General features: G+C 32.3%; 1 protein-coding gene and 1 long non-coding RNA gene across 2 annotated transcripts; one reads left to right on the top strand and one right to left on the bottom strand.

Moving 5' to 3' along the window:
- The first annotated feature begins 365 nt into the window (after positions 1-365).
- LOC111404965 (E3 ubiquitin-protein ligase PUB23-like) lies at positions 366-1,844 on the top strand. Its single transcript, XM_023033687.1, has one exon. The coding sequence runs from the start codon at positions 473-475 to the stop codon at positions 1,712-1,714; it is 1,242 nt and encodes a 413-aa protein (XP_022889455.1). The 5' UTR covers positions 366-472; the 3' UTR covers positions 1,715-1,844.
- Positions 1,845-16,781: 14,937 nt separating this feature from the next.
- On the bottom strand, positions 16,782-17,612 carry LOC111403993. The gene is made up of 2 exons (XR_002704609.1): positions 17,117-17,612; positions 16,782-16,943 (listed from the first exon to the last, which is right to left on the bottom strand). It is a non-coding gene; the product is annotated as an uncharacterized LOC111403993 (long non-coding RNA).
- Positions 17,613-27,167: the final 9,555 nt, after the last annotated feature.

The raw sequence follows: 27,167 nt of genomic DNA, 5'->3' as shown, positions 1-27,167 counted from the left end.
TCCTTACCTGTTTGACTCCTTCATGATAATTAAATACGACCTACTCATGTGTTTTAAGTTTGAATGAGAAAATCACTTGCCCACAAGCATTCAAGCAAGACTTGGTAAAATTATCATTTGTAAATTGCATGTTAGAAAAGTCCATGTCCGAATTTAATTTCTTGTAATAAACAACAAAAAATAATACTCCCACCTTCCCACAAACTGCACACATAATTTTCCGGGTTTTGACTTTCTTATTTTGAATCTCTCTTTCTTTATACACACATATAAAACCAAATACTCCAAGCTCATAAATCTTCAAACCAATCCTCACAACTCCTCAACAGCTTCACTTTCTTCGATTTATATAAAGCTTACAAAATTTTTCTACTTCTCTTCAGCTTAATTTTCTTGCTTAAAATTGTTTAATCACTTTTTTTTAGTCAGATCTTAGGTTTATCGAATCTTGATCTTTGTGATTACTTCTGCTATGGATGAAATTGAAATTCCATCCTACTTTCTCTGCCCCATCAGTCTGGAGATTATGAAGGACCCTGTCACGGTCTCTACCGGCATAACATACGATCGGAAATGCATCGAAAAATGGCTGTTTTCTCAGAATAACAACACTTGCCCAGTAACAAAGCAAGTTGTTATGGATTTAGAATTGACCCCAAACATCACTCTCCGGCGGTTTATCCAATCATGGTGCACCCTTCATGCTGCAGAAGGTGTCGAGAGACTCCCGACCCCGAAAACTCCAATCAGCAAATCCCAACTTTTGAAGCTTTTCAGTGATGCCAACTCTCCAAACAAGCAAATGAAGTGCTTACAAAGACTTAGATCCATTGCTTCTCACAATGAAACAAATAAAAGATGCATGGAAACAGCAGGAACGGCCGAGTTCTTAGCTTCGTTAATCGTGAAGAAAACAGTAGAGGCATCTTTAGCAGAAGTATCAGAAGATGTGATTGAGTTGCGAAGAGCAAGTGATGAAGCCTTAAGCATTCTCTATCATCTCCAGCTATCGATATCCAGCCTAAAATCCCTCTTGCAGAATAATATCGAATTAATCGAGTCATTAACGGGCGTCATGCAATCTGGAAGCTATGATTCTCGAGTCTATGCTGTCATGCTTCTGAAATCCATGTTCGAAGTAGCTGATCCAAATCAACCGATCAGTCTGAGATCCGAATTCTTCCTTGAACTAGTAGATATCTTGAATGATCAAATCTCTCAGAAGGCCTCAAAAGCCACACTGAAAGTTCTTATCAGTGTATGTCCATGGGGAAGAAACAGGATCAAAGCAGTGGAAGCTGGAGCAGTGCGTCTGTTGATTGACCTTTTACTCGATTCTTCAGACAAAAGGGCTTCCGAATTGATGCTTATGGTGTTGGATTTGCTATGCCAATGCGCTGAGGGAAGAGCTGAATTGTTGAATCACAGTGCTGGTTTAGCCATTGTTTCAAAGAAGATTCTTAGGGTTTCATCTACAGCAAATGAGCGCGGTATAAAAATTCTACATTCGATATCGAAGTTCTGTGCCACTCCTGGAGTTTTACAAGAAATGTTGCAGATTGGCGCAGTGACAAAATTGTGCTTGGTACTTCAAGTTTTTGATCGAGAATCAAAGACAAAGGAGATATCCAGAGAAATTCTTAAATTGCATGCAAGAGCATGGAGGAGTTCTTCATGCATACCAACGCACTTGTTAGCTTCCTACCCATCTTGAGGTGGAATTATAATTAGGACATAAAAATAATTAATTTAGTTGCATAAATTTATGGTCATATAATTTTGAATTTTGATCTGTTGGAACACATGGCAGAAATTAATTCATGTATGGGCCAAAATGCTGTCTAGTTGCTATATAGAAATCTCAATTTTATAAAGAATTAATATATCAATTTTGAACTCTTTGGAAAGTTGAATTTTAGTTGGAAAGATTCAACTTCTTGTTCTTTCTTCCGTGTATCAGTTTTTCCTTTGTCCTTTAAAGATTGATCTGGATTTCAGTTTCCACTATATATTTCGCTTTGTTTGATAAATTAAACACTGAATATAATTTCGATTTAATTTAGTTATACGTTAACGACTTTCTTGAAATGAGTTTGAATTGAACAAGTTGAATGCAAACTTAGAAGAAGTCAACGTCGAATAATTTTGTGCTTTTGCATTGTAAATTTATAGTTATGTACTTATCGAGAAAACTTTCCAGTAGTATAATGAATTAAGATTGACCAAGTTTTAGCTAGCCAATCTGTAGATTTCTAGTGAAATTTAATTATTGCTTTGGAGTTGATTATATTATTTTTGGGTCCTAGAAATGAACGAAAAAAAAGAAAAGAAAAAAAGATTAGATATTTCTTTAATTAATCTTATCTTTTATGGTTCTACTTTCTCCTTTTTTTAATCTTTATTAAATGAGTGGATTCTGAAGTTGAAATAAGTTAATGCATTCTCATCAGCCATTTTAGATTACTGGAATTGACTGAGGACTTCAATTCATTCCGTGAAAGGCAATATATGTGGCATTTAAATAGAGAGATATTTGCATATTGATCTTGATGTTTAATGAATAGATACTCGATCAAGTTTAATATTGGTCTGGTCTCCTATAAATTTCATCTACATTCCAATATTTTTACTTAAGTGTCCTTTATTAACAAAAAAAATATAAATAATAAAATAGAGTGGAAGGGAAAGAAAATTTAATATTTTAAAAACAGAGACATATTTAAGTAAATTGTGAACTAACATGTCTAACATAGCCTCTATTTCTAAACTTCCGCCTAGATATTATCCATTTTTTATTTGCCACTTCTAGGGATATAAACGAGTCGGGCCGAGCCGGCTCGGGAGCCTAAAGTTTCGGCTCGGGCTCGGTCCGGTTAAAATGATCGAGCTTTTTTGCGGGCTCGAGCCGGGTCGAGCTTTATAGGCTCGCCCAGGGCTTTTTACGGGCCGAGCCGGATAGGCTCGTTTTCTCCCCTATTTTTTTTTCCTCCTGCTGCCTTGCGATTGCTGCCTTTTAAAGGGAGTAGTTTTGCCTTAAATTTAAATTTTTTTTTATTTTTTTATTAAAAAGCTCGCGAACTCACGGGCCAGATCTGGCAAAGCCCGTGTCCCCAAAATGGGGCTCGGCCCGAGCTTAGACTCAGATCTACCGAGCCCCGAGCCGAGCCACGGGTGGCCCGAGCCGGCGAGCCCGATTGCCATCTCTAGCCACTTCAGTATACAATGGAGATTTTTTTTTTTTTAATAATTATTAACTATTATTGCTTGTATGACAAGTTTTTAGGTTATCCAACGATTGCATTGGAGATGCTGTCAAATTGGCTAACTACTAATTCAAAGTCTTATGAAAAACTTACATAATTGGATTCGGAAATATATATATAAAATATTCCTTATACATATTGTATATAGAAAGTAAATTATTTTATGTGAAAGTAAACACCAATGACGTGAATGACTACATTTAATAAAGAAAAAAAGAAGGATGAAGCTTTCAACAACTATATATAGCCCCTTTAATGACGATGTCATTTGTGTATGTTAACCCTATAATCAAATAAATAGAATTGCAATTATTTATTGAGTCTCGTTTGGAGAGCTAGTTGAATTATATTACATTTAAATTATGTAATATCTCTTTAGGTACTAGGAGTGACACCATTTGCATATCTTAATCCTATAATTAATTCTATAAATCTACCATGGGTAAGCAAATCAATAAAGTGAAAGAAAAAAAAAATTCAATAATATGATTAGAGAATGTATGAGGAGGTTAGAGTAAAACTATCAGCTACATCGAGTTGACGGTTCATTTAGGCTCATAACAAAGAGGTATCAGTTGCACCCAAGTCTCATGTGGTTTGTACTTTGTGGTTTTATGGTTTTGATGGAACAATTGATCGAGGAATAGGTCTTCAACCTTTCTATACTCGAAGATAAGATAATACACTAATTACCTTTTTGGATATATTAATTAATAAAGACTATGACGAGTTATAGATTTTTCAAATGTAGGGTATGCTCATAAATTTACATGATCTCCTTCACGTTGCAAATTCAAAAGTAACAAGGAACACGAGACACTTTTCTTTATGTATGGCGACGAGAAATAAGACTAGGGTGCTTGAAGTGTAATTACTTAACTTGTGTTTGAACTTCCCATTTGTTTATATTTTCATGTTTGGCTTAATCGTGATTAATAAAACGAAAAAATGCAATATAACTCAACGAAACTCTAATTGTGAAATCTAGATAGATTGCACAATCTAGAAGGAGTTTACTAAGAATAGGTTGTAGAGGATTTGGCTCATCTAGTTGTTTATGTTTAAATCGAAGGACAAAAATACAATTTAAGAATATCAAAGGTACGATCTTTAACTAAATTAGTAAAAAAATGTTAAGAGTCTAGAATGTAAATTTTAATTAAATTCATCCCAAGTCTACTTTCTGCTACAACAATTTCGAGTCGAATTTATAAGCACTAATTCCATAATTTAAAGAACTAGATCATCCTCGCACCTTCCAAAGCAAAATATATTACCTTTCGAGCCTCATTATTTTAAAAAATTCATTTTTTTCGAAATTCATTTTTAACCATATATTTTTCAATAAAATAATTATTACGTAAATCGAAAACATTTTCTTACTTTTTAATCACAGATTTTCAAGAGATCAGTATTCAAAATACATTTTTTTCCAAAATGGTGGCTCAAACAAGGCTTATTAGCATCACTATCGGGTGTCTGCTTCTGGATCATCAATTTGACATTTCCAAAGGTAGACAACTCCGTAGCCTTTGGAGTTTGGAGCAGCAGATCAAGTCAAGTCATGCCTATTTGAATTCATAATCTGTTGCATTAATTTTGGAGCATTAATGATTTTACAAATTTTAATTAATTAATATATACTCTTTGATTTTCTCAAACTTTATGGCCAATTGAAACGTCACAAGGCATATATACGATCATATGTGAGGTACTGAGGATTCAAATAATTTATTTGATTTATAGAAACTGTTTTTTGTAAGAATTGAGCTATACATTAGGTGGGAGGAGAAATGGTCAAACCCAAATTAATTTGGCAAACCATGTAATATTTTGGAAGATTTGGGAAACCATTTAAAAAAAAAAGAAAATTTGGGAAAAAAAAAAAAAAAAAAAAAAAAAAAAAAAAAGATGGATAGAGGCCATTATATAAATAGAGTACAACAAGGAGACCTTTGGTTTCGAGTTTAATTCCCCCTATCAACACTTTCTTAGTCAAGTTTGTCGCACCGGACTTGTCTAGTGTGATTTACCTGGTTGACATGGTTTACAGACTATTGTATCAACCCGAGAGTTTACCTAGTGTGCACCCAAAGGGTAGCGGTTGCGAGTTCCTCTGTCATTAAAAAAATAATAATATATATATATACACACACACACACCGGGATAAATTAAAATTAATACATAGTGATCTCAACCCAAATATACTAGATCCATTAAAGTCGTACATTGTGTAGATTTTTTTTTTCTTTATTTTTTTTCTTTATTGGAGACACCAATCACGGACCAAAGTAGGCGAAATCGAGACATACTTAAGGGCTTTGTGAGGTATCCACAAACTGTTCGAGGGAGCCGACGTGAGATAATCGAATGTCCCTTGCTGCACTTTGTCACAAAGAAAGTGGACACAGATCAACACGTGCTTCATGTGGGAGTGAAAATCTGAGTAGAACAAAAATACAGGAGTGAGATTATCTCACGCCTTGTTGGCAGCCGTAATGTGGGGGTTCGATTCCTGAAATATGGAATTGGACTTCTTGTAAGCGCAGTGTATAAGCAGCTCTTGTTTTCTGATCTATTGGGGCACATCCCGCGATTTATTTCCCTCACAAAACTCTAGGGGCGGGGCGGTGGGCCCCTCAAGGTTGGGGTTCAACCCATTTTTTTTTTTTTTTTTTATGGGTTAACCGAGATCCACTACTAAGGATTTAATTCAAAGAACACAAAACGTAGTGGTAGAGACTGAGAATTTTTTATTATCCTATATAACAAATCATTAACCGTCACATGCATGTTATATAGGACGACTGTGGCAGTGAGGGATTGCAAATAACATTATTCTTTTTGATATAATGTTTTTTTCGATCGGTCCTTCATATTCCAATTGTATATAATTGAGTCTATTTAATCATCTACCATCGTTTTATGTTTTGAATAAACTATTAGGAAGTTGTAATTGGATCACCAAACTTTTTTTAAAATCAACCAAATATTAAAATTTAAATATATTCACAATTAAATAAACAATATTTACATTTTCAAAAATAAAAAATAAAAAATATATATCATACATTGTACTGCGGATAACAATTATATGCATACAAATTGGGCGTTAGCTTAATCCTTAAGTTATCGATGTGTATTTGGTTTATTAACTCTATACTTCGTCAAATGCTAAAAAATTCAATATAATTGATTGCAAAAACTACACATTCACCATGTACGTAAATAGTATATCAGTCCAATAACAATAACTAGAACATAATTTAACAAAAAAAACCTTACGATTTTGTTTATCTTGCAGTCGTCATCAACTCTAGTGTATGCTCGAGCTTGCCCTTGTTGTATAGCTATGATTAGAATCGTACATGTACACTGTCGACTCAGTGAAAACAATCTCAACTGCAAAACAGTGCGAGTACTCGATCACAGGGATGTACAAATGTGTAAAACCCGTCAATGACTTTTCCTATCTTATCATGAGCTCTCTCATATAATACCTCATGTAAGTTGGCAATATGTATCAGTTCGAGCTACAACATTCATGTCATGCTCAATTTGGATGGTTCCAAAAAACTCGCAGCTCATGATAACTCGGTCAGGAACATTAAATGATTTCGGGTGTCTCTGAACTTGATCGCGTAATAGTTCGTAGTCACGTTGATATTTTACAATAGGAAAAACAAGGAAAGATATGAAAATTTAATGAAACAATAACCAATTATGTGAAGAGTATAAATAACAGTGGATATGCACTTATGTCGTCGTTGGGCCATGCTCCACTCTTCTGTACATTGTCGAACCATTTTTTTGCATCGATATTGGAGTCTTCCTTATCTTGTTGGTCACTCCGGATATGCACTTATGTCGTCGTTGGGCCATGCTCCACTCTTCTGTACATTGTCGAACCATTTTTTTGCATTCGATATTGGAGTTTTCCTTATCTTGTTGGTCACTCCGAAAAGTAAAAAGAAAAATATTAGAAAATACATAGATGAGTTAGTTTACTATAGCAAAGCCATAAAATATTTACCGGGGTTCAATATTGCTAAACCAACCATCGAACGCCTTTTTCTTTATTGGGTCGACGTCACAAAAGAGGTTGGGTAACATACTATATATGAATGTCCTCATTTTACCTCGATCGCGAAGGCAGAAACAATTTATTATTATGGCGATCTTGTCCTCTTGCTAACCACTTATTCCAGCACATCATCAACACACTTCTTAACCTATCGTCCTCTCCGATACAATTGTCACATCATCCTTATCCATGACAACATCTATCAAGTCGGGGGTCCTTTCATTCATACCCTCCACCTTTGCCACCACATTTCATCATCGTCACCGCCATCCCCTCCGTTCCAAAAATAGTCAAATCCTTGGGCACCTCATACGTTGTATCCTCTGTTACCACGATGCCTCATCACCATCAAGGACATCCACTTCGTCTTGGCGATCACCACCTTCTCCATCATTGGGACCTCCCTTCTTCCATCACCAATGTCACTGATCCAAAAAATATATACAATGCACAATTTGATGACTACGATGAATTGTTATAACCTCTATGATGGGCACCATTAGTGCCTCTGTCATACCCTCTATCTCGACGATTGCTAGTCTCTTTGCTAACAGCATAGCCAGTCCCTTCGGCACTCCCTTAATCATACCCTCATCGGCCTACTACATCATTTCGTAGCGCTGTGATCTCATTATAAAATTTTGCTACATCATGATTTAACTTTGCTACTTCAATTACCAATGCCTATCACATCGTTTCTATCTCCTCTCGTAGTACTCCAAAATCATGTCCTAACTCTAGTCAAAATACTTCTATTCGCTCTCTGATAACTCCAGTTAGATGTGCAAACAAATCATCGAAATAATATGTCTGACTATGTGCTGGAGATCTATGAAAAACGTGTCTAAATACAGGAGAAGGAGATCTTCTTGCTAAAGGTAATCTCCTCGATGGAGGTGATCTTCTCAATAGAAATGATTGTCAATTTGCTGACGGCATTCCTAAACAAATAAGATGACTAAAAATTAATTTTAATTAATTTTTTACAACACAACACAATAATCAACCAACTATATAAAATTACCTTATCTCCATTCAGAACGGACTCTGACAATACCATAAATTAACCCCAATACTCATTAATGACAAGATTTATTAATAGTTCATGTAAAATCAACTATCTAAATTAACAATTTAGAAAACAGTGAGACGATAAGATATAAAACAAAAATTAACCTTGTCTAGCATAGAAGATGAACAGTTTGTATTCGACTCGTCGGTTGTGTTCAAAATGACACGATTTCGCTTCTTTTTTTTTTCCCTTTCTTTTTTCTGCTTTTCAGAGGATATTTTGACCTTTTGCATGTTTTTCAAAATTTTCACCTTTTAAATTTTTTTTCTTTTTTTAGAGGCTTAAAATTGATCAAAGGCCTTTGTAAAAAATGCATCTGCCATTATTTTATCAGGTCTTTGGAAACTCAAACTCATGCATAACTTGGAGACCAACCTCGAAAATTACTTTCTTTTTAAAACAGGACTATTGAAACCACACATTTCGAGGTTTTGAATCACTAGTTTCAACTTGCAGTGATTAGGTCCACAACTTGCAAGCTTCACGGCCACGAAGCTTATGTCGTGGCTTCGACAAATTTATATTTTTTGGGAATTGGTTGGCTCCTACCGATCGTATTTCTTCCGAGATGAAACAATTCCAAAATTCATTCGATACATATGACCAGCAATAAGAAAAACAATTCTTGAATGAGACCAGAGATGAAATTTTTCGTGGGGGGATTTACAATACGTAAAAAGGAAGAGACTCATAAAATGGTAGAGGCAAATAGAGCTTTTGCACATTTTCGTTAATCTTGGTTCTTCAGTTTATTGCACAATTGGTCCCCAATCTTTCTACATTCTTTAGTTTTAGCCTTTGAATTTTTCTTTTCATCTATTTTGGTCATTTACATTTGATTTTGTTATTTTTGGTCCTCATACTATTCAACATGTTAGTCACCTAACTTTTCCAAGCATTCATTTTAGTCCTCAAAATTGTTAATCTTCTAATTAATCCGTTAATTCTTTTGATCAAATCCCAAACCATTCCACTCGAGCGAAACTTATAACAGAAGCTGCTCACATTTTTTAGCAGGGTCTGGGCTACAAGGTCCTTTTAACCCCTCTCTTATGCGTTCGGGGATAGCAAGAAAGACTTTTTACATAATTTGAATTCGAGATACTTGATTACTTTTTTTTAAGATAAAAGTGAGCAATTTCTTTATGTTATGCTTAACATTATCTTTTTGTCTAATTAATGCTCCAAATCACTTCCTTTTGCTTTGTCTATCTTCAAATTGGAGATTTAACCTACAAAAGTAGAATGCAACATAACATGGGCAGAAATTCTCTAAACTAATCAACTTTTAAGCTAATTTAGAATTTAGATAAGCTCGTAAAACACATTTGTTTAATTTATTTTCATTAAAGATAATCAACATATGATGTTGAACTAAATAATAAGACTAATAAAGTGTGTTTCATATTCACACATTTAATTGACCTTAACAACTTATAATATAACATGTCATGAGATATATATAACATGAGTCAAATAAAAAAAAACTTTATTTACTTACGGATAAAAAATCACTAATAAGTGAAAATCGCATTAGGTAAAAATGACATATAAGTAAACAATCACTTATAAATAAAAATTTATATATCTAAAATATTTACTTGAGAGAAAAATCACTTATAAATTTATAAGTCAAGAATTTACTTATAAATCATTTACAGGTAAATTTATGTATAATTAAGGAAAATTACTTATATGTTATTCTAATACAGTGTAGCATTAAACACCACATTACAACAATCTATCATAATCTACCTTGATTCTATTCTTCCTAATCTTATCTCCTCTAATCTATATGGGTGTACCAAACATAAAACTGAATATTCCAGTAGGAAAATCTTCATTCAAGTGAAGATTATTAATGCACAGTAAGCCAAGAAGATGCTTTCTTGCATTACAATGCATGACCATTTCTAAGTGAATGTCAATTGAAGGCATTTGAATCCAACTTTATATTGTTTAAATTCAAGTGCAAGCAGTCAGCCAAATGTTAGTTTTTTCTCTAAATTACGACAACTAATTCTAACAACTAAATAACGGCCCGGGCTAAAAGACCATTCTTTCCTCCAGTCAATGATCTCATGAAAACCCCGGGATGTGGAGCCCAACTCAAGCACAAACCAAAGGGAAAATTTGATAACAAAGGCAAATAAAAGGAAAGGTTGAAAGTACTTTGCAACATAGTTCCATGAGAAAAATACTGTGTAATCCTGGAGTTTCTATAAATAACTGAATTTGACCTCAATGGTAGGCTGTCCCCAAAATGAGGCCCACATTAGATAAGGGATTGGTCTCGAAAGCCTAGAAATCAACACAAAATAACGGCCAATTAGGCACTAAAACACAATCCTAAGTGTGAAGACTCCTTCAAATATCTCATAAGCCATTTTAGAGCAGTCCAATGCTTTGGCCCTGAATTGGTCATAAACCTGTTAAGTATACTAATGATATGAGCTATATATGGTCTAGTGCAAATCATAGTATACATCACAGACCTATAGCATTGGCATAAGTCACATTTTCCATATACCTAATGTTAGATTCATTTATTGGACATTAATATTTACTTAATTTGAAATGACTAGCAAGAGGTAATGACACAGATCAAATTTTGATAACACATTTTCCACATAAGAAGTTTGTTTCAAAATCAATAACATATTGGATCTTTTTCTAATTATGTCCAGTCCTAGAATTTTTTTGCACGGCCTAAATCTTTCATTTTAAATTCAACACTTAAAGATCTCATTTATATCATAAATTTCATGGCCAATTAAAAGCATATTATCTATATATGAAAGCAAATAGACAATTACATCATTTTCATGATTTCGTTCTGTGTTCCTCATTCACAATAGTAGAAAAAGAATTATCAATGGCTTCTTACACCTTTTGTAGTACCAAAATACTTTTTATTTTCTGTTGCTAAATTGAAAAATCACATTTTTCATTAAAGACAACTAAGTCAAAATGATGTGTAGACATCTCAACAAATAATAAGCATACCAACAAACACCTTAAAAGATAATCACACAGAGGATCCTAAAAGTCGCAATATACACTATTCGTGTGAAACTCGCAAGTGTACGAGATTGTTGACATGTGACACGTGATGAGTAACGTATATCTTTCCACGAGGAATAAAATTTAATAGAATGTACTAGTCCTTCATTAAATTCAAAGAAAACAAATAAAGGAGATTTATGGTTTTTAATTAATCTAAGTTCATTTACTAAAACTTGTAAAATGCGAGTCTTGCATATGTATGGAATGCATGTATTGGATTACGAATCCATCTATTATTGTCTATTCCAATTTTCAATTATGTCGCTAGTTTAGTTCTTGTATTCTTGACAATAGATAATTCTAATTAATTTTCTTTTCTAAAACATATTAAATTTATTCTAGTCACAACCCGAATCTATTCATAGTCCGAATTCGAATGAATAGAACGTATTCAATTTCACAATTATCTGAAGAATGCACACTTGATAAATTTTATTCCTAAAATTTATTGTATATGTGTTAATCAAGTAGTGTTCTAAACCTATTGTGAGTTTCCCAATACTACAACAAACAACTATATATTCAATTGGTGATCAAGCAATCAAATAATAAAATTAGGCATGCAAGATTAATAAAAAATTTCATGAATTCAACTAAATTACGTTTCTTGAATTAAAAATAAATAATTAACGGTTTCATCTTCATCCAATACAACAGAGGAATTAGCCTAGCAAAGTGCGGAATTTGATCCCCAACTTCCATCCAATAGCCAATTTAATCCCCGTACTTTGGATTTTGATATTTTTGCTTCTTTCCTTCAACTCCTTTTTCATTCATAAAGTTTTACCTATTAAACATAAAATACAAAAATTTAGGATATCTTTTGTCAAACGAACCATCAAATATCGTTATTTCAGGCACCGATTAAGTGTATAAAATACACTTATCATACACCATTCTAGATTTCTAGGGTTTCGTGAGATTCGTGATTTTAGATCATAGGAATGATCGAATAGATAAAGTTTAGGTGATAACTCTAAAAGAATAATCAACACAAAAGAGGTAGAAATCGCAAAATAGTCAAATAATTAAAAATGATAATATCACAATTAATCAGTAAATAATTCCTATATTCTAGAAACAAATAGTGGTACCGATGTGATCCAAGCCACGGAGTCCAAAGGGTTGAGGTTAACATGCCAAAGAACAAGTTTTAGGCTCGAGTGAGGAAACGGGTTGGAGCAATGTGATTCGAGCAACAAAGGAAGGCAGTCAATCAAGCAACTATGCGACCTATAGCCATTTTCAGTGAAAGCATAGGAGGCAGATGTAAAATTGTGACGAATTTTCCAAATTTGCGAGATTTTTTATTTTAGTTAGAATTTTATTTTTTTGGGTATCTCTGTAATCTTTTAGGTTTCCTTTTCATTTTTAACTAGGTTTTTTGGGTTTACTATAAATAAATTTCATCCCATTCATTGTAAACAACTTAGACATTGTTGAGAGATTAATCAAAGGCAAGTTTGCTTTCTTTTCTTTTGTTCTTCATTGAGCAATTTATTGAACTTATCAAGACTAATTCTTGTGCCGTTCAAACAACCAGGTGAAATTTACAAATCTTGTGATCAAGAGGTCAATATATCATAGGTGATCGATTGGTTGCTTGATTAATTATTTTTGCGTCAAATCTAAAACTTTGATTTATTTGGCTTTCTTGGGTTTGATTATATATTGACCTCTTGATCAAAAAATTGTGAATCTCACCTGATTGTTTGAACGCTATGGTATAGATACAATCTATAAGATTCTTCATCTTTTACAAGGATCCGCCAGATTTCTCTTTATGAATATTACAGCGGGGTTAATGCCTCTTATTCTAGGCCACATAGGCCCGAGATTTCCATATCCCCCCGGAAATTTCTAGCAAAACTCTTACAACGGCGGACTCATTTCCTGATTTCGAAATTGGTGAGGTAATTCGGCATTTTTGTGTGGTATCAAGAATTATTGATGAAAATATAGAACTATTGTTAACTAAAATATCTATTCGCTGCTACCAAAATTTGTAAAATTCTAAATCGTAACTGATTCATGTTGAACTTTTTCCGCCCTTTTAAATATATATATGTATATATCTCTTTTTTTTTTTTTTTGGGTTCTGATGCTAAAATTCTCTAATCTGGGTTTGTTTTTGTTAATCGTTCAAAATGAGAATGTCGCATTTTGATAAATAGCAAAGTCGTAGATCAAATAGGGGACGATTCTATAGTTGAAAAGCAGATATTCCGTGGTAAAAATTCTCTAAAGACGTGTTGCATTGGATGCCATCAAGTCGAATGATAGGGAGTATGTGCTAAAAGTGTGAAGGAGAGACCTGCAAATGGAAACTGAGGGGCATCCAAGTAGGTGAAATTAATATTTATGCTTAAATATATAGTAATGCTTAAATCTCAGTTCTAATATAACCATGTATGATCCTCGTCTGACTGGCAACATTTTTTTACCAAAACATTCATACGTATCGCCATCAAATGATTTTCTATATTAAGTGTCGGATGAGAATACAAGACATCTGGACAACAGCAATATACAAAGAAATTTAATTTTCTCACTATTTTATCAAATACGTGTGTAGTTTGGAATGAAGAAATGAAAGAACACAATGTGAAGAAATGTAACAAAGAGTTTGTAATGTATCTAACAGTTGTATGATAAACTAGTGAGTTGGCTACATAATAACAGTAATATAAAAAAAATTATTGAAGTTAAGTATCAATTACATTAAACTTAAGCATCTAAATACACTAAGGATTGGAATTCCTTGCTGCGTTGTAACCCTTCTCTTCATAAGAAGCACATCTCCTTAACATATAGTCTAGAAAAGTTAGTAATAGGAAATCCATAGTTTTTTAATACAGGTATAATACAGAATCCTATTTTACCTACAGTGGTTGAACCATCTTTCGTCTAGTCAGTTTATTTCTAGTAGATATGACTCGTGCGGGATTCACAAATCATATGGCAGAAAAGATCATTTTTACATTTGGGCAATTCATAAAATTGAAATTAGTTAAGCAATTCAATATAAAGCTATTACTTACAGTGTATGCTGTCCCATTACACACGCACAGAGAGCAAAACAGATTTTGAGCCTGATTGGATAGCATATTTAGGAAAGGTAGTGAATATGAGCTGATGAAGATGTGGAAAGTTGATATGGGCAGATGGGATCTCATTTCAGTGTTTATTTTATCATTCTTTCTGAAATCAATGTGTTCTTCTCATGAGTGTAGCTGTAGCGTATGTTTCAGGTACTTGGGACAGCTAAAGGTGGAAGAAACTTATTCTCTTCGTGAGGTGGGAACGTCTATACTTTATATAGACAACTTTTAAAGAACTCATAAAGAATTTGAACCTTGGTTCCTCATCTTAGTTGATATATACAAAATGTTTAACATATCAAAAAGGACATCGACCTTACCAATGAACTCCATATTTCTCTATTAAGGCAACAATATCTCACAAAAACTACAGATCAATTTAAAAAAAATAGCCAATTCCCCAAAAGGTACACTTTTGGACCCGGAGGAATTGTAATGAATGAGATTAATGACACAATATGAAATAATAAAGATCACAACAAGAAACAAGATTAAAAGTAAAGAAGAACAAAGAGAATTAATCGCAGAGGAACGATATATATTAACTGACAATATGGAGAGAAATTACAGACACAACAATAATACTTAAATAAAACTAACAGAGGAGCTTTGTATTTATAGGTCACGTTTCAAACCCCGAAAGAGTCCTAAATGTAAGAAAATCCGTTAAAATTATGTTACAATTGCGCATAGAACTTCGATCGAGAGAGGATTTCATTTCCAAGTAAAAATCAAATACGCAATCTCACAAGACTCCTAACCATATTTGAGTCATAAAATCTAACACTTACAACATAACAGAATTCATATTACGATTTCGATTCTTTCTTGCAGTTTATAGAAGAGCAAGTCGAGAATTAGCACCTCAAAGTCATATTAGATAACTACGAAATCAAGAGCTGAATAGTTCTAAAATGGGTAGAGAACAAAAAAATTACTTGAATCTCTAAAGGATGACCATGAAAACCCATTTGATGGTCTGTCATACAGGATCCATCGGTGACAAGCAAATTCTGAAACATATCAAAGTCATCAGATAGACACAAGTTCATAAGAAGTTTCTTTCCAGTCTGAAAGTCAACCCTTTTCAGTAATGTGAGTCACCAGTCATCTTTCCACAGGCTCTTAATAAAATGATCCATCACAATCCTATGTAAAATACAAAATATTAACAACAATTTAGAACTCATTTTACCATATTGAAACTGACAAAAATGCGATGTATCTTTAGCGTTCTAATGTGAAAAGTAACTGAAGGATCATGAGCAATACATTGCTGTAAGCGGAATAATGTATGAAAATGAAATTAGCACCTCTTTAAACATAAACCACTACCCCATTTCCACAAAATGATGCATTTTTAACCAAAGCCTTTCCTTTTTACAATTCAAAATTCTACAGCTCCAAGAAACTATGTGAACCTTAAAATAATAAACATGAAATTAACAAACTTTACCTATCAATTCTCTTCTATCGACCGTGATAGCAATTTTTTCTTCAAATGGTATTTCTCTTTATCGCTTATACCCATGTAAAGGCACTTCTACAGGTGGATATGACACCTTAGTTAAAAAAATTCTATTTATGCCAAAAATAAAACTTTGGAATATAGAGATTAGTATACCTAAACTATTTACTCATACCACAAATTTACAATTGAAAATTCTTTTTATGTGTTCCATACTTGTGTTTTAGAGTATAATGTAATTTCACTTGGTCTTCAATCCAACAAAAAGACTCCCTCAGTTGAAACAATCTGGTGCTTAGAAGATCTTTGGCCTCCATTAATGTGATCAAGTCATTTATCAAATTTTCACAACAGCCTCCATTCGATATTTGAAACATGGAGCATTCTTTTTTTTCATTTACACTTTCTCCCAAAAAATATTCATAATGCACCAGAGTAGTTCAAAAGAAGGCAACTCCGGAAAACCACTTCCTCAGGTAAGTCTAGGCCCAGTTTGGTTAATAATGAATAAATAATTATAATTACTTGAATGATAATTTGTTGTTGGGGGGGGGGGGGAACTAAACATCTGTATAAAAATTTAGAAGTGAATCAGATTTTCCTAATCAAGGAAGTATTAAAAATTTAACTAAAAGGGCCTTTCTCTCATAAAATTGAAGTGTTAAAACAAGTATTTGTACACTATATCAAAAGAGAGATCTTAAACTTTACAGGGTAAGAAAAATGAAACCCAAAATTAGTTAATTCAATAAAAGGTAAGGGTAAAAAAGAAAAGAAGAAAACATATAAAATTAGGACATTTTCCACAATAAGCAATAACCAGATTGAAAGTGCCTTCTCCTCTATAAGCCCATTCCAGCGAGTCTTTTGCACCACGACCATTCACTGCCTACAACTCCAAGTAACAAATGACACTCAAAAGAAACAAATTATCAAAACATCATTATAAATTGTAGCCTGCAAACCACTTCTAATCAACGTTTCTCATTCATGCTAAGATCGTCAAACAAAATTATGAAAAATCAGAAATATTAGTTAATTGTGAGAAAGACTGAAGTGTACATGTGATTACTAACGGTAAGGAGAGGCAGGCTGGTGGGTGGGATCGGACAAGATGGAGGAGAGTGTTGATGTTGTTCACGGTAGTTGTGTTGAACAGATTAGACACAACCTTGGTGAATGCTCCCACCGTCATGAACGTCATCTTGCGGGGTATGCTGCCTAGATGTTGGGCTTTAGTTGCCCATTGCATTTCTTCATATCCCTTGCTAGACTTTGCAGTCATCCCTTTTGCCAGCCTGTAGCTGTTGTCGGCCTTTTCCCAGCTAGGAATGAAATTTTGAGCCGAGTAGAATGGCAAAGAAAATTTATTTTAACAGTTTTAATTTTTGCAAAAGAAAATTGAAAAACTAAAATCCTACTGTATAAAATTTACAATCGGTAATGTCATCCATTCTAATGGATCCAACCCCTAAAGCCTCAGCTATCTCTACTTCAACAGCATATAGAGAGAATTGTGGAAGAGAACGTCATAGAGAAGAGAGAAGAAGAAATGATGGGTTTGTTTGGGGAAATGGACGAGGCGGCATGGCAAAATAATGAGGCAAACAGTAATTGTGTGCACATTCTTAGGAACGGTGTCATAGGGAGGTCACTATTTTATTGTATAGGGATATAACTAAAAGTATCTTGCTACATGTACATCAAATTTTATTTAATGTGTTACGTAATATCATATGTTATTTTATCATTTGTCAATTTAAAATATAGTCAACTTTTTTATTCAATGTTTTTACTCTACATCATGTTATGTAATCTTTTATATACTATTTTTATGTACAAGTGGCATAATTCTACATAAGAATATGACCACCGAGGAATCACGTGCCTATGGAATGTCGCGTACAATGATTGGGTACAATTTGACTTTTTTAAAGAAAAGAGGAATAGACATAAAGGTAGGAAAATACAATGTGTAATGTACCACATAATGCTATATTTAGCCCCCGATTGTTCTTCATTATTTATCCATTAAAATGAAAAATATGATCATTATTCATCACATCAAGACATTATATTTGATTTTTTATCTCTTGTGTGAAGTCTGAAACGACTATATTTTTCATTCTCATTTTAACATTAATGTGTACCAAACGAGACCTAAATTTGTAGAAATCATGTACATATGAACTATAAAGTAAGAGAATTTTCAAATAAAGTAAGATACATAACTGTTTGACGGGCTGCACCATATTTGCAGTAAGAATATACTTCCAGGAGTCAAAACGCCAAATAGGATAATACACATAACAAGAAGCTTGAACCTTTCTGGCGGAGCAATAAACAAGTAAGTACCTCCAATATAGCATAAAATTCCTCTTTGGCAACCACCAATCTTTAGGTATCGCTTGAATAAAAAACGTAGTTTATAGCTTGATTACCAATATGGCCTAGGTGGCAAAAGAGTTCAATAATGAGCCGTTGATGTAGATGGAAAACCATCAAGAAAGTGAAATTTCCCACTTTGCAACGTGCAAGGAAACACCAAGTAAAGAGTAGCATCTAATCTTGGTTGAAAAAACACATCGGTTTTTCTTCTTTGGCAAGTGGATAATTATATTCGACGAAGAGCGATGATTGAAGAAATTTTAGGGCTTGAAAATCGGGAAGAAAATAAGGTGAGGTATTTTCAGTCCTGCTACACGGACAGGTCCAAATTACTGGCTAAATCCCGGCTTGCTTGGCAATGAAAAAAAAAAAGAGAAAGAGAAGCAAGCAAAAAAATGACTGCAGCCACCTTTTTCCTCCAAAAACTGCTAGCATAATTCAAAGTGTGTCAACAGTGTATCAATGACTCTGACCACCAAGATTAATTGAGATTTTTTTAGCTTTTTTAGCTTTTCATTAGAATATGTGCAACAATTTTGGGTCGTGTAATTGGATTAGAGTAATTTACGGTCTTAGTCATCTTAGACCTTGAGGTTTGCTAGGGACCAAAATACCCAATATCATGCTGTTTGACTTTCTACAAACCATGGTTTCGAGTCATTTGAACAGGCAAATTAAGCGACTCTATCCATTTTTCAATGATTGTGTGATAAGCGACCATGATGTGATCTCCACTGCAAAAACATCTCGTAAAGAAGACAAAATAATGTTAAATCACAATAAGAAATGAGAACCTAATTGTGCTTACCTTTGAGTTACTTATTTCAACTTAAAGAAAATAATATCATTGAATATAATATCAAACGAATTTGGAGATGACTGAAAACGTTTATTTAGAATTCTCAGTACTGTTGTAGATGATATGTTTATTTGTAAATGACTATTATACCCTTATAGTCATAATTATTGTCACTGTTGTATCCATTATCACCCTAATTATTCCTTAAGAATATGAGGATTTTAGTTCTCAATAAAGCACATACAAGACTTCTGACTTCTCTTTATTTTTATTTCTAATTTATAACAGTAGCACGATAGCTTGGTTTTTCAAATAATTCAAAAATTGTATTCTCTAAGAAAAGATTAGGACATCATTACTTCATTTGCCTTTCAAAAGAGATCCCAATTCTAATCATCTTCGTATCACAGATGAACCGACGATTGTACATATGTAATGGATGATCACGTCACAATAGATGCATCCGTAGTTGTCCAGAATTATGTTAATGCTAAACTCTCGTTTCTCGAAATACACGCAATCATTTTTTTGTGTAGTTATGCATATATCTTGAAACCGTGATGATTGCTTTAATAATGACAATTTTTGTCCCTTTGCCCTAATTATTTCATTTTTACATAAATTTAATGATGAAACCATGTTTGCAAATCATCTACAGCAATGTGAATTATATACTTCTTTGCTTTAGTTTTTACATTAAATTAAAAATATTCTTTAGGTTTATCTACACTGTATGCATCTATAAAAATTAGATTAACGGGAAAACTATGTACTTTTTGGTTTAATTTTTTCTTCTTTATGTTTGTAAAATATACGTGTTTATGATGATTATTGTATACTCTATGTGTCTTTAACCAGATTAAAGATTTTCAGATGTTCTTTTGTAAATTTTAAATTGATAACCTATTATATTGTTGCTCCCAAAAAGCTTAACTTTGCAAATATAACATTTTGCTAGAAAACATAATGCTTTTAAATAATAATTTATTGTTTCTTTTGAAATAGCAAAATATTATTAATATTTTAAAAGAATATTAACTTTTTCTTGAAGAGTAAGATATCATATTTTCAGTACTTCAGAAGGGTATTAGCCTATTGCCTCTTCTGCCTATTGCTCTTGAAGATGCAATAGTAAATTGTCATTTTGAAAAAAATGATAATAATTATATATTCTTGTGCTCTCAAAGCAACACATATCTTGAAAAAAAAAATATGATCTAATCCCTTGAAGAGATATGATCTTTATAAAAATAAGTTGCTTATTCTAGAACAATCACTACTTCACACACACACGCACACAAACACATGTATGTATGAACTGAAATTTTTTATATTTCTGAATGTTAATTAGGGTAACATATGGGACCCCATCACTCTTCTTGTTGACCATCTAGATATTATTTATATCTAATAAATATGATACATCTATTAGATGATTGCATGGTGTATTCAATTAGAAGTTTAGGAAATTACTGCTCAAATTTTAAATTATGAGCATAATTTTTCAATTATGCAATTAACACGGTGTATATAGTGAGCATAATATTTTAACACGATTTAACACTATTACTTGTTAAATGCCTACAATCAATTTTTTGACCATTACCCAAGTACTTCTCATTTCTGTTTAGGAAATGCTATTACACATCATGTCAACATTAAGTTCTCCTGGTTATAATTGACTTATGATTAGACCTAAAATTTTCTATCTAGTGATTTTTGAATGTTCAATATATGTGTAATTGCTAAACCAAACCTACGGTGCACTGAGATAGGTATTAAATAATGTTAATAATACAAGTTTAGTTTAAATTCTTATAAAATATCTCAACTCCAGTCAATCTTTCCTGCAGACTTTGTAAAATTAAAATTCTAGATTTCTTTATATGTTAAAGTTAAATAAATTTTGACCCACACGACATCTGGACCAGCGTGATCAACTTGTAACTGATGATCTAAGTTATGAAATTATTTTGTTAGCTTTAAATGTTCGTTTAGTGAGTTTTGGATTTTTTTTTTCTATAGTGCAAAAGATTATAATTATGAATTTATTATATTGGATGTTGAAATTTTAATAAATTAGATAAAGTTGTTTTATATGTACTATTTATTGCAGAATCACATGTTTATAATTTTCATGTGTATATCTTTTGAGTGAATATATTTAATTATGCACTATATACATGTATTTAGATTGACATCAGTTCAGTTATTTTCAAATTAAATGACAAAAAGAAAAACAACAACAAAAAAAAAAATAATACTAATGGGGAAACTTATTATTTGAGTTTTCTTGATTTATGTATTCGCAAGACTGAAAGGTTTTGTCAAAAAGACTTAAACTGTATAAAGCGAGCTTGGGATTTAAACCCCCCCCCCCCCCCTCCTCACCTGGAAGCCTTTTCAGTTGCATGTTATTCAATCAATAAAATGAAAAACAACATTGCAAACCCAAAAAAGGCGAAAAAAAAATTATAAAGACCATTTAATCAAATCTTAGTGAAAATAATGGGAATATAGTGAACAGAAACAATATTATTTTATCGTCGTCAACTATACCAAGATAGTTGAATTGACTTGAATGACGTCTAATATACGATCCCCACATTTAAGGTTTAGATGGCATCAACTTAGCACAAGAGTTACTGACTGCTATGTGAGAGATGTCACAACAGCAACCACCTCAACAACCATGAGGCAGGCCAGGAACCTTTTCAATTATAGAACAATTTCGTAAGATGTACCCACCCGTGTTTGAAGGTGGCTCCGATCCACTAGCTGTTGAAGAATGGCTTCACCATCTTGAGTTTATCTTCAGATTTATGGAACACACTGATGCACAAAAAATCCTTTGTTTGTGCGGTATTTATGATGGAGAAGGGAGCAAGTCATTGGTGGGAAATGACTACTAGATCCTGCACCGAAGAGCAACAATGTAACCTTACATTGGCATAGTTCAAAGAGATAGTACTTCAAAAGTATTTTCCAACTACTTTAAGAGACAAGAAGGAAGCAAAGTTTCTTGGGCTGAAGCAAGGAAACATGATGCTTACCGAATATGGGCGAAAATTTGAGGAGTTATCTAGATCTGCCCCACATTTGGTGGACACGGAGTAGAAAGAGCTTGATGCATTGAGCGTGAACTGAGAACTGACATTAGAAAACAAGTGGCAGTATTCCAATTAAGTACTTATCAGGGAGTTCTGGAGAAAGATATAAAAAATATATCAATTACAAGATACACTTACTGAATTATAAGAAATTTATAAAATCTCACGATTAATATGTAAGAATGATAATATTTGCACTGTATAAATTACATGCTTTAAACATTGTTACATTCGATTCTAAAGAGAAAAACTCTCAAAAAATGAGCAAATAATTTGAAAGATGGTCCCAATTAGGAGGTATATATTTTTAAAGAGTATACATACATAACTAATTATGAAACCTCAGAAGAGGTTTAAGAACTTAAAACATCAAAAATAAAGATATCTCAATAAGTTATATTATTATGAAAAAGAAAGAATTAAAATGTTTGTACATGATATATTACATCATATTTTTAACAGCGAGGAATCAAAAGAAATTCGTCAAAACATATTGATTGAAAAAATGATTGACCAAATAAAGGGACTCAACCTAGCAGAATCGAACTTATTGCAGAAACTTAAAGTTTTTGGACCTGAAGTACAAAAACCTAAAGTTTTATACTTATGCAAAAAGGAAATGAGAAAAATGAATTCATCATATGTAATGCACGAATCTCAATATAGTGAATTTTTTAAAGACCGTGACATATGCAATCACATATCCATGTCTTATTATCCTGATAATGAATGAAATTTGAAATGCTTATAGCAAACTCATCTGACATGACTATTAATGATATCCTTGAAGGATATAATATGTCTAAAGCATATAATTCAAGTGATAGTATTATGGGGGAATAGATACGCTTTGTACTCTTCCCTTGACTAAGGTTTTGTCCCATTTTTGATTCTTTCTTTTACCCTTGATTCTTTTTCGATAGATTTTTTTGACAAGACTTTTAATGAGGCAATCTATGTAGCATATTAAAAAGAACAATGTACTACTTTTTTTTCATTAGAATTTTTCCATATGATTTTTCCTAATAAGATTTTCACAAGGCATATTTATTCTATAATGAATGTACCTAATTTAAAGAACGTTTATCGTCAATATGACTTTATAATTATGTTATAAATTTGTGTATGAGACTCCTAAAGAGATTAATAAGATATGTTCCCCGAACTATCATGTTTCTATAGTCAGCAAAGGTTGATAACTATCTTATATGAAGAAATTATTTGAAGACTATATAAGACATTATAAGACACATTTCACCAGAAATTGTGATATTGAAGATATTGACGTGCAAGACTGGATACAACGATTTTCATTAATTGACTTTAGGGAGAGCATCTGTACTCTTTTTCCTTAGCTCAAGTGTTATCACTATGGATTTTATTGACAAAGTTTCGAAAGAGCAGCATTTTGTTACTCCAAATTATACTGATATTTTTTCATTTGTTGATAACTTTTTCCCATTGGATTTTTGGCAAATAAGGCTTCAATTAGATAGTTGTCGTGTAAATAATCATTTAAGGAGGTGTATTGTAAATAAAATATTTTTTGTGAATGATCATTAAACCCATGTGGCTCTAGTTACTATGAGTATTGTATTTCTTGTAACTCTTATTCTCTATAAATATGAGATTTTGATTTTCAATAAAGCATATATAAATCTGTTGACTTTTTTTCAAATTTTCTCTATAGTTTATAGCAAGTATGATTATGATAGTTTTTGCATATTTGGAGAATATTTTTCAAATAATTCATAAACTTGATAACATTACTATCTATGAAGACATTAGAACCAATATGTCTTGATCAATTTGAAAATTGAACTTTGAATCAATACAGTTCCAAACTGTCAGTCAAGACAATTTAGATTTTTGAATTATCTTGAAAGATAGAAAATTTGGAACCAATTTTCTACCATTTGGTTCAAATTTTTCTATCTTTCAAGCATTTGATTTAGATTGTTAAAAATCAACATTAGTATGAATATGGTTTGACTAGGTACATGGTAAAATATATGGTGTTATTTCTGGTAAAATTTTCTTTTGTAACTACAAATGATTCGATTAATTCTACAATCATTGACAATGGCAGATCTAGAAATATTAGTAAAGTTGGACGGTCATTGACTGTTGAATGTCGACCCCATTTTAACTTTCATTTTTCACCCTCATCCTTCTTCCTTTCTCACTGTAGAATAGGCTGTAGTAATGGAAGAATAATGACATAGGGGTTTTTCTTTTTATTCTTTTTGTTCTGTTTCTTTGAAGCTTTTTTCGCTTTTTGTCTAGCCTATTTTATAAAGAAAAAGGCCAAAATAAAAAAATAAATAATAATAATAATAAAATAATAATAAATAAATTTAGTCGGGATGCTGGATCCGTCGGTGCTCATTGTATTGCAATTTTTATTTTTATTTTATTATTATTATTATTTTTTGTCTAGTGGATTGAGTATTGTATAACATATTAAAACATTTAATGTTTGTGAGCAAGATTAATAATCGAGAATGTAATGCACGGCTGTATAAACTCTTTCTAGCTTAAATTGACATTATATATTGGTACCATAAGGAACTTTTCTTTTTGGAAGATGTTTTTCTTTGTACATCCTACGTTACATAGTTGTTAATGTTTATGTGATTTTAGTTCATTAACATTTTAGTTAGAGTGCGTTTAATTGTTAATATTTTTCATAAAATTGTCATTTTCCACCTAGTTTCTACTTTTGTATTTTGGCTTGATATTTTTTCTTAATTTTGGTCACGTGATCAAATTTCCTTGAAAACATGAAAAATATTTTCTTTAGGTAGAGCATGCTTTTATTTTTCAGGGAATTCACTCTATGTTTCTCTCTATATATACCATCTCTCTCCCATCTACCATCAATAAAATATGGACAAATATAACATTTTGTATGTTGAAAATAAAATTAATCAAGCATATTTAATTGATAATTTTCATGCAAATAATGAATTGCCTAGAATTTCCTTTCCATGTAAATTTCACATTAGCAATCAAATATATATACCCTTAATGAAACTTCACTTTGTTCTGCTAGGTTATATACTATTTCAATTACGTTTGAAATTTTTCTGGCACATTAAAATTGAAACCAACTATTTTGTACAGTTTTTACATATAATTTTTTGTTCAAAACTTATGTATCCGAGACATTAATTTGTTCAGATCCCAATATTTGTTCATAGGCCAACATTTTGTAAGATTAACATAAGATAACAGCACAAACGTGAGAGCAAGCTACCATTGAATACTAAAGAAATGAAAATGTGTTGATCAATGTTGTAATCGTGCCATGTCATTTCCATTCACCGATTTTTCTTGAAATCTCCACCGTGGGATGTAATAAAACTTATAGTTTCGACTATATTTGAGAGTTGTAGTAACAAAAAGCTAAAGTAAATATAGTTCAAAGGCATTGAACTCTATACACTACACATAGTCTAGATAGTTCAACTTCTAACTATTTAAACGCCACATACCATAGCAATAATTCGACAATTATAACTATCAACTACTATGACGTTCTACTCTATCTAGATAAACAGACAATTTGTACTATCTTGACCCTATGAAATGTATAGAAAGAATTAATAAATCCTAATCTAGAAAACTCTTGAAAGCAAGTTTTATAATATATTATTGGATAAGGACCTCGTGAAAGTTGATCACCTAAATGCCAATATTGAAAATACTATGAATATTAATGGAATTAACAAATTTTAAATTAAATTTGGATGAAGAGAATTTTTACTTTTAATTTTGAAATTGTTTTGTAATGATATTTAAGTAGCATGTCTTGAAATCTAATGCCTTTTGTCTCATGGTGCCTACCCTTACCAATCATGGTGGGAGGCGGATCAAAGATTTTAGCTCATTAGAGAAGTCGTCGACCGTTGAACGTCGACAATCAACAATCGTAATAGCGATTTCATTTATTAATATTAAAAATTCTTCTATCTATTTATAAATGCACTATACATGATACAACCTCTGCATTCTCTAGTCTCATATTTTGAAATCCTTGTAAGATTGCCTCATTCTTGACTTTTTGAAAAATCTCCCTCCACATAATTTTTAATATGATTCAAGTTTCAATTTCCAATTTTCAACACCAATTTATGACATTTAATAAATTCCCCAATTTAATATTTTCCATTTTCAAAAATCACTGACACTCCTATTAATTTTTAACATCACATACTCTCAAATTTTCAAATAACTCATAATTCCTAAAGCAACATTTAAACAAAAAAAAAATAAAAATAAAAAATAAAAAAAAATTACAAAGAATCAAAGAGACTAATCGGAGAAAGCCCAATGTGGCTACATGGAGATGACAGGAGGCCACGTCCAACATCTGGAGATAGACTGCAGCTGGAGCCTCGAATGAGAATTTGGTCTGGACAGCAGGGGCGAATTAGATTTAAGGTTGAAACTAATTGCAATTGTTTTAAATGTATACTTGTTTTGTATAATTTCCATCCAGGCATTAAAAAAAAAAGGGAACAACATCTAGCCCAACGTGAAAATCCCACTATTTTATATATAAAAAAATGATAAAAAAAAAAATGGCCCAACACAATTACACAGTTCTTCTTCCTTCTGAATTCATCCATGGCGGCAACTGTTTCTCTCGAACAAGCCAGACCTACTCTGTAAAAGTCATTTAGGCAACTCCAACACGTGCGCCGCACCCCTCGTTAGGCGATGAATCCGCCGTTGATCATGGTTACATGACATTTTGTGTTTACTAAAGGGTAAATTTAACATTTTACATGTCAAAGTGGCAATTTTGTAA

The sequence above is a fragment of the Olea europaea genome, chromosome 11 (genome assembly GCF_002742605.1).
Source record: "Olea europaea var. sylvestris chromosome 11, O_europaea_v1, whole genome shotgun sequence".
In the NCBI taxonomy this organism is placed as follows: Eukaryota; Viridiplantae; Streptophyta; class Magnoliopsida; order Lamiales; family Oleaceae; genus Olea; species Olea europaea.
Note: the sequence above shows the minus strand (reverse complement) of the source record. Positions and strands in the feature narration are given on the sequence as shown.